The sequence below is a fragment of the Cibotium barometz genome, chromosome 10 (genome assembly GCF_041138505.1).
Source record: "Cibotium barometz isolate CiBa-2024 chromosome 10, ASM4113850v1, whole genome shotgun sequence".
Taxonomy (NCBI): Eukaryota; Viridiplantae; Streptophyta; class Polypodiopsida; order Cyatheales; family Cibotiaceae; genus Cibotium; species Cibotium barometz.
In genome coordinates, this window is record NC_141055.1 from 41,170,590 (window position 1) to 41,179,789 (window position 9,200).

General features: G+C 36.9%; 1 protein-coding gene across 1 annotated transcript; it reads left to right on the forward strand.

The window, feature by feature from the left end:
• The first annotated feature begins 1,109 nt into the window (after positions 1 to 1,109).
• Positions 1,110 to 6,969, forward strand: LOC147634909 (abscisic acid 8'-hydroxylase 1-like). Its single transcript, XM_086804154.1, has 9 exons — positions 1,110 to 1,711; positions 2,274 to 2,592; positions 2,723 to 2,872; positions 4,050 to 4,298; positions 4,948 to 5,037; positions 5,851 to 5,929; positions 6,061 to 6,167; positions 6,319 to 6,437; positions 6,582 to 6,969. Exons 1-9 carry the CDS (start codon positions 1,521 to 1,523, stop codon positions 6,670 to 6,672), a joined length of 1,395 nt encoding a protein of 464 aa, XP_086660280.1. The 5' UTR covers positions 1,110 to 1,520; the 3' UTR covers positions 6,673 to 6,969.
• The last annotated feature ends 2,231 nt before the right edge of the window (positions 6,970 to 9,200 follow it).

Below are 9,200 nucleotides of genomic sequence, written 5' to 3' on the forward strand. Positions count from 1 at the left end.
ACTAAAAATGACTAACGAAAGTAATTTTTGCATGTTTTACCACTAAAAATAATCTAAGATGCCAAGGTCCAAAACTTGGATTAAAACTCCAAGTTGAAAACCTTCAATTCATACTTAATTTTTGTATCTTTCAAACTTTGAAGATCTAAAACTAGTTCCTTTTTAATACGATTGTGTGGACAACTCTCATAAAAGTCAGGAAGTCAGGGTAATCGGACACAACAAGGTGTTGATGGCATATTTGATGAGTGCATAGTGAGATTCATTCACTAATCCATGGGGTATGTATAGAATGAACCCACAAAAAGGGTGGAAGAGAGGGATGTGTGTGTGAGGTGCATGCGTGTGTGCGTGTGTGGGTGGTCCAGGGCAATTGTTCTTGTTCTGTTGCATCATGATACCACCCAAACAATAATCCATTGTATCATGATACCCCTCAAACAGTAATCCATTGAATGGGGGGGGGGTAAATTGCCCTTGTTCTATTGTATCATGATACCACTCAAAAAGTAATCCATTAAATGGGTCATACAAATAAGCTAATTCCCCTGTATAAGCTACAACTAGAGTATCAAAAGTTCAAGTTTGTATGAAACTTGTGAATAATCTCTAAAGCCTCAGAGGTACAAGAGGGATCAAAGGTGCAGTTGGAGAAATGGGAACATTTGTAGCTAACCCGTCGCCCAAGATGTTTCCAAATAGTCGAAAACTAAGTGGTGGAATCTTCTAGAATACCAATAGGTAGTAGTATATGTATTCATCTAGCTTGTATGGTTTGGTGGAATCTTCTAGAATACCAATAGGTAGTAGTATATGTATTCATCTAGCTTGTATGGTTTGGTGGAATCTTCTAGAATACCAATAGTAGTAGTATATGTATTCATGTAGCTTGTATGGTCTGGTGTCATGCTACTCAACATATCTTGGTCAGAGGATACGCGTGTGAATTCACTCTTGAGTGGTTCTTTGCATTGGGCTCCAGAGGGAAGACAAAATAAGAAGGCAGGAGATGTCCAGTGGGAACACGGGCAGTGCCACCTTCCTGTAGAGGGTGCCACGACGCCACCTTTCCCTACGGTAAGATCATCTTTGCGTTCTCCGTCTCTTCAGAGTCCAAATCACACAGAGAGCATAAGATATTTGCCAGCCAATTCCGGGATCCGGCGCATGGCCTGTTATAGCATTTAAACGTAGTATCTGGCCCCTCTCTCTCTAATCTCTCTTTCTCCCTCTAGTCCCGATGACTGCTGCTGAGCTAAGACACTCCCTCCCTTCTCTCTTATAATCTCATCACCTCGGCTTCATTTGATCACCTTGCACCATAGCGCTCATCTTCTCATCCTCTCCAAGTGAAGAGGAATTATCACTCACCCTCTGCCTAGGGTTGTGACTCCATCAAATGAAAGCAAATTTTCACCAGTCTAGTGGGAGGTTACTGCCTTGATTATCGGTCACCCACTTGAGATATTTCTTTCGAGAGTGTCTTTAGTGACTCTTGCACTAGTGTGATCTCTGCCATCATGTTGCTCCTTGTTATTGTTATAGGATTTGTCACTGCTAATTGCTGCATTATCTGCAGCTTCTTGCTCAATAGCTTCTCTGAATGGCGGAAGAGGCTACCTCCTGGCTCTATGGGGTGGCCTTATATTGGGGAAACTCTTCAGCTCTACTCCCAAAATCCAAACGTCTTCTTCTCCAGCAGGCAAAGAAGGTGCTTATTCATTATTCAAATTGGTTGAACTTCTTTACACTTCCGAGTGGAAGAACCAGACTCTTAGTTCTCTATAGTCTCCCATGAACGAAGGTTAATCCTTTATATATTAGAATGTTAAACCCACTTTCAATGATGAATAGGTTGTAACTAGGTGTAGTACACTTGTTTATTCACACTTGCAATGTTTCTGATTAATATAATTGTATTAGCACTACGGTTCTCTTATTGAAGCAGATTATTGCACCTGTAAGTAGGTTGAACGCAATTGTAGAGATGAATGGAATTCAGCTATGAAAACCCCAAATCTAGTTCGGTTTACCTTAGGTTCTCTTAAAGGAGGAGGCATGGACTTTCAAGTGAAAATTTGAGTCATTCCACATCCCATGCTCTCCAAGGAGGGATGGAAACCCAGTGCAAGGACATCATAAAGACCTAGATTACTTATGTTCCTTCTTTTGGTTGAGCATAAATATGGAAATGAACTTGGATAAGGTTAATCTGAAGATGTGAGGAAATGTAACGTTCTAAAACTATATTAATAGTGATCGGTCGGATGCAGGTATGGAGAGATTTTTAAGACACACATATTGGGGTGTCCATGTGTGATGATAGCAAGCCCTGAAGCAGCAAGGTTTGTGCTGGTGAGCCAGGCTCACTTGTTCAAGCCCACATTCCCTGCAAGCAAGCAGGGCATGATAGGCCCCCAGGCCCTCTTCTTCCATGAAGGAGTTTACCACACTAGGCTCAGAAGGCTTGTCTTGAGCTCCTTTTTACCCGAGTCTATCCGAGGCATGACCTCTGTCATTGAAGACCTTGCCATCTCCACCCTCACCTCCTGGCAAGGCCAAACTGTCAATACCTTCATGGAAATGAAGAAGGTGAAGCCTAATTGTCTTTTTATTTCAGTCTTGTTTCTACTTTTTTTTTTGGTTTTTTCTATCCTTCTTCTTTTTCATATTTTTCAGTGAGCTTGTTCCTGAGCTTATGAATTGCTTGCCTTCTCTGCAGTTTGCCTTTAAAGTGGGAATCCTTAAAATTTTTGGCTGCCACAAAGGTCTAGACATGGAAGACCTTAATCGTGCATATGCAACCTTAGAGCAAGGCTATAACTCAATGCCTATCAATGTCCGAGGAACCAAGTACCACAAAGCAATGAAGGTGTTGAGTTGTTTAATCCTGATTCATTACTTGTGTGTATTTAGTAACGAAGTTCTTGAGTTGTTTAAACCTGATTCATTACTTGTGTGTACTTAGCTTAAGAACAACGCAAAAGTTTTGTTCTAGATAGCAAGTTTACTAGAAAAATTAGTGAAGGTGAATTTGATTAGCAAAATCAATATGTTCTTGTAATCCTGATACTCAACTAGTAGCTCCTTAGTTAAGGTTGGAGGAACATTATATTGCACTATAAAGATGATTTTCTTGGGAGGGAGGGGTCTTACTTACGGGCCATGCATTTATAATAGCAAGGCGAAGCCTTTTCTTGTTGTATGTGTCAAGTTGAGGTATCGATATTTAAGTGCATCGTCTTGATCGCATTGTTTAAATCTAAGGTTAGAGCTAGTTGAAAATTCGGGATTTACGAGTGTTTAGCCTTAAGCTGATGTTGTTAGGCGTTTATCAGCAGTAATGGAAGTTGTCAGTTCCAATTGGCTACCTTCCAAGGTCCAGGATTTTGTATTCGTCTAGTGGCTCGCACTTTAGTTAATGATTTGTAACAGATGTAGGAATAAGACCTAGGAGGCTAGGCCTAGGATCAATCATGTGTGAGACACTGTGAGTGATTTGTAACAGATGTAGGAGTAAGACCTAGGCCTTGTGTTAGGATCTAGGATCAATCATGTGTGAGCCACTGTGAGTGATGTGGCATGGATTAATTATTGATATGTATTTGATTAGCCTCTACGAATTTAACAGGATCTAGGAAATGTGTTGTGATGAGGATGGATTAATTATTGATATCATGATATGTATTTGATTAGACTCTACTAATTTAATAGTTATTGGTTTATGATTTGCTCATGATACAAGGGTGGATCTATCTCATTTATTAGTTATTGACTTTTGATTCGCTCAAGATTTATATATATAAAAGCCACGTGTTGGAAATTAGGTATCTAGACTTAAGGCCAAATATCTAGGGTTAAGAGGCAGTGATAAGGAATTTAGGTGTAGATTATCATGTTACTTAATACGAGGGAAGCTAGGTGTTGTTACATGGAAAGGGGGTGATGATGAATGCGAGTGATTAAGTAGTATAAAGGCTAGTGTGATTTGTTAAGCATCTGAAATCAACGGGTGACTAGTACTAAACACATTTGGGTGATTTGTGCAGGCGAGGAAGCATTTAAGCAAGATAATACAAGGGATAATTAGGCAGAGGAGGGAGGAGGGGCTGGTGGGGAGGGACTTTTTGGGTGGTTTGATGGGATACAGGGATGAATGCCAGGTGGGGTTGAGCGACCAACAGATCGTGGACAACATAATAGGCGTGATCTTTGCATCTCGTGACACTACAGCAAGTGTCCTCACTTGGCTCATCAAGTTCCTCAAAAGCAGCCCTTCCCTTCTCGAATCTGTCATTGTAAGTCAATTTTCTGTGAATAACTATTTTTGTCAGTCTATCTCTCAGTACTGATGTGAACAAGAAAAATCCTTTTTCTTTAATGCCCATTCTTTCTTTAAATGCTTATCTTATTTTAGGGGAAAAAATAGTACTTATATTTATAATTTAAAGCTTGTGTAAATATCATTTCTTGTTAATTTCAAGTCTTCCTCATCTATCTATTACAGGAGAGAGAAAAGAAATCTTGGATTCCTAAAAAATAAAGGGAAAATTTTCTTCAATGGACCCTTTGTATTCCAATTGATCCTTTGTATTCTAGCTTTCATTCTTGTGTTTCGCTTCTTAATGTCTTTTACATACAGTAGCAATGCGTGAATTGAGTACTAGTATATATATATATATATATGTATGTATGTACGTTCTAATCTAACTATTTAGATATTTAAAAAAAAAGTTCTACTACCTGTATATTGGGGAATTAAAAGCACATCTTTGTTTTTGGAAATTTTTACATGTAGTTAAAATTAAATCTTTTATACTATAAACTCTTGTGAATATTAGAAAATAATTGAACCCAATATCGTGTAAATGTTGAAGTCTTGGCCCTAAATTTGGTTTTGTTTTTTTGTTGGCCCCCTCCCCCCCTTTTTTTTAAATTTTTCAAAAGGCCGAGCAAGATAACATTAGGCACGCCAAAGATGGTGACCAGCAAAAGCTCACATGGGAGGACACCAAGAGCATGCGCTTGACATCAAGGGTGAGTTTTAATATGTATAATATACATATTAAAATTATATATACGTGTAATTTTTGACACAATGCAAAAAGTTTGACACAACGTCTTGGATTCCAACCTTTTTTAATATATTCTACTGTTTTTACAAAAAAAAAAAGTTTGACACAACGTCTTTACTTTTCTGCAAATCTTTTTAATGTGGCGCAAGAAAAAGGCTGAAATGGTACATTTAAATTTTAATAAATGCATATATAGGTGTCAAACCAATGCTTGAATGTACAACTATATATCCCAGTTAGGTATGGTGATTGATCTACACGTACACAAAGGACACACAAACATCACATATCTATGTACGGTGACATGACCACCTTGTAAAGGACACATGTACATGTATATTTGACACGTATATTTAATCACACCAATTTTTATTTTTATTTTAAATACAGAATCGCCCGCCCAAAATTTTTTATTTTTTTTAAACTAGAAAAAGAGAATCACACCTATTTTCATAAATTTCCGAACCTTCAATGCCTGCAATGATTTGATTTTTTCATGGTTAAATCGTTGCCACAAGTTACTAGTGCTCACAATTGTAGTTTTAATTAAGTATGATTAGACCGCATGATGGGTTGAAATTAGTGTTCATCAACTAATGGATCGTTAATTTAACTACTTTAAAACCATCTAGCTCAAATTACAAGACTAATCGATTTACTGTGTGTAACTGAGCCGGTGCATTGACTCCAGATTAATCAAGGAATGATTAAACTACATTAATCCGTTGTTTGTCAACTAATCTTCTCAACAACTACAAATCTTTTGTTTGAACAGGTCATCCAAGAGACCCTCAGAGTTGCGACTATTCTCTCTTTCACTTTCAGGGAGGCTGTAGAAGATGTGGATTATAAAGGTAATCATGTAGTATTCACCCTTAAATCTTTCTTAATCAATTAATTGTAAAAGCCCATAGCCATCATTGAGGCTCTATGACTTGCCTAGATAATATCATTTATCTAACAACTAATCTCTCACTTATATCAGGTTATATTATTCCTAAAGGGTGGAAAGTATTACCCCTTTTTAGAAACATTCATCACAGTCCAGAGTTCTTCCCAGAGCCTCAGAAGTTTGATCCTTCTAGGTTTGAGGTATTAAAAAATCAACTCCTTTTTAATTTCAAGGCTTAATGAAGTTGTAATAATAATACATCCGAGTAAGGTACCTTAATGATCTTAGCCAGTGACGTTTTATTGGTTTGATTAGTGGGGGGTGGTAGCTAAGGTGTTAATTGTATTGCAGGTACCTCCAAAGCCTAACACATTCTTACCCTTCGGAAATGGTGTACACTCATGTCCAGGCAGTGAGCTAGCTAAACTAGAAATGCTGGTGTTTATACATCATCTCACTACTAAATTCAGGTATGTGTTAAAAAAAAATACATCAGTCCTATTATATACTTTTTAAAAAAAATGAAGGTTTTGTAAATTAATGCAAGAAGGTGGATAGTAAGTTTGTGATTCTCACAACTAATTAAGTTAATGGTGCCTACCCTTTTTGTGTAGGTGGGAGCTGGATGAATCTAAAACTGGGATTCAGTACAGCCCATTTCAAGTTCCACAAGAGGGTTTGCCTATAAGGGTGGTGAGGAGGTGATAACTGTGATAGAAGTAGATGCTAGAAAAGCACTTAAAAAAAGGCCATGGACCATTAGGAAGCATTTGAAAGGCCATGGACCATTAAGTTTTGCCTTGATCAATTATAGGTTGCAACCAACGCCCCACCATTTAATCACTTGTAGTAATGTGGGGGGATCTTCTAACAGCTTATGGCTGCCTTCCCTTCTTTGGCTTTGAAAACTGTAACACAATTCTTTCAGAATTGGGAGGGGGATGAAGTGCCCCCCACTTTTGAGTGGTCAAGCAAATATTTATTTTTTATTTTTTTTAAAAAGTGGAGAAGTAAGTCTATGAAAAATGAAAGCAGTTTTGTGTGCGCGCCTGTTCGAATCCGAATCGCTAGGAATTCACGAAATTTTGAAATATGTAAAAGTAGATGAAATTAAAAAAACCGGGCAAGATGCATACAACTCTTTTCTAGGGAATTTGGGCCCCTCCCCCCCCACCCCCCCCCCCCCCCCCAAAAAAAAAGAAAAAAAAAGCACTAATGTTTACAATTGTTAAATTGAAACTATATTATTTATTTCGAAGTGGCCTCGTCTTTTTTATTCCCGCCTCCAAAAAAAAAACATTAAGCTTTTTTTTAAAAATACAATAAAGCCAACTTTCGAACCTATCTAGTTTTTGTTTCCCAAATCCTTACCACAAGCCGATTTTATAAGTAAAATATATGAAATATTATTCCTTAAAATAAAAGCAACTGAATATCTCAATAAAATAAAAGCAACTGAAATATTATTCCTTAAAATAAAAACCATAGTAATGATGGGTTGCCAATGAAAAAAAGCCACCTAAAACTATGTACTTATTGGTGGATGAATTGACAAGGTCAAAAGTTTGAATCATATAAGACATAATTCGTATTTCGAAAGCCCCCTTTAAAGGGGATGTAGCTAAGTTAGAAACTACATTACTCACAAACATACCCTATGATGTGAGGACCTATACCCACAACCTCTTGGTTAGAGTGGGTCCTCGTTGGATTGAAATAATCTTTAAGAAATGCCACCTATGTAAATGTATTAAGGTAAAAAATGTTCACATTTTAATCACTTGTATTAGATTTAGATTAAGCTTTGTAACCATTGAAAATGCGACATTCAACCATAAGTATAACATTGGATGTTATATCCACTTTTTACTAACTTCACTAGTTTTGACTATTTTAGTGGATTATCACCACTCTAATGTGATACGGTACGGCCATTTCAATATCACTTTAGTGGGTTCCGACTTTGGCCATTTCAATGTCACTTTAGTGGGTTCCGACTTCAAGGGCCCGTCTTCACGTGCCAAGTGTCAGTACTTTAAGAAGTAAAAATTTGAAATTTAGGTTTTTTCAAAATGAGAATGCATTTGAAAATCCCTAATCTATCATGGTTGTATCTCTTTCTAGTTGTCTTTTTGTATCATCATCTCTTCTATTCATCATCTAATAATGTCGAGACAACAGTCCAACCCGAGGCACACTCCTAATGTCATTTTATCATAATATTAAAGATGATGAAGGTGTGTGAAAAGATATAATAAACTTCAAATTAAACGATTGGGTGACTATACAACCATCATGCAAAGGTCCTTATAGAATAAAAAGGCAAAGAAGAGGCTTAGTACAGTACCATTAGAAAGAACGTACCTTGGAATTCAAGATAGGAAAAGATGGGTGGAAGGCAAAGGCGCAACATGTGTACACAACAAGAAACATGCATATGCATCCTTCTACTCTAGCATCTGCATTGCAAGCTCATTGTAAGATATTTTTCGTAATTTTATTTATGTTCTTAATGATTCTATGGTTTATTCACACATGTTGTATATGTGATAGATGTTTATCCATCAACAAATACCGAGTGGCAACTTGTATTCATTGGGACTTTCGAAGCCATGCATGCTGATCTTGAGAAAGTATTATTTTTCAATCAATCATTTGCTTTTTTCATTAATAAACAGATATTTTTATATAACGTTGAGTATATTTTTCAATCAATCATTTGCTTTTTTCATTAATAAACAGATATTTTTATACAACGTTGAGTATATTGTCTTTACAAGACCAGAAGCTTATGGAAGATTGGAGAGTTTGGCTATACCAAGCCTAAATTCATTAGATTGGGACTTTTGAGACAAAGGTACTCTATTAGCATTTAAATCCAAGATTGTCTTGGATATTCAAAAGTCTATAAAAGCAAGAAGGATTTCAGAGGATTAGGCTATCATGGTTTATACCTCTACATGTATTTGTGGCATGTTTTTGAGAAGCAAACATGAAGAGGACAAAAGCAATGTGGCTATCTACACATATATCTGAGTCTGAATTGGATAATGCAATTGGAGCAAAATGGAAAGTGATTGAAGTCATCCATAGGGGTGATCTTATAAAATGTAATTCTTGCATTGAATATGTGGTGATGGCATATGACATCTCTCGACAAACCTTATACATTAGCTTAGAGTACAGACGATGGAAAAAGAGTAGAGGGACTTGGATGCCATTGGATTCAGAGG

Bases quoted from the DNA above. Each gene is read 5' to 3' on its own strand.
- LOC147634909 (XM_086804154.1), top strand. From the start codon at position 1,521: ATGTTGCTCCTTGTTATTGTTATAGGATTTGTCACTGCTAATTGCTGC. The intron at 5,930-6,060 runs GTAATCATGTAG...CACTTATATCAG, and splicing joins AGAAGATGTGGATTATAAAG to GTTATATTATTCCTAAAGGG. The intron at 6,438-6,581 runs GTATGTGTTAAA...CTTTTTGTGTAG, and splicing joins CATCTCACTACTAAATTCAG to GTGGGAGCTGGATGAATCTA.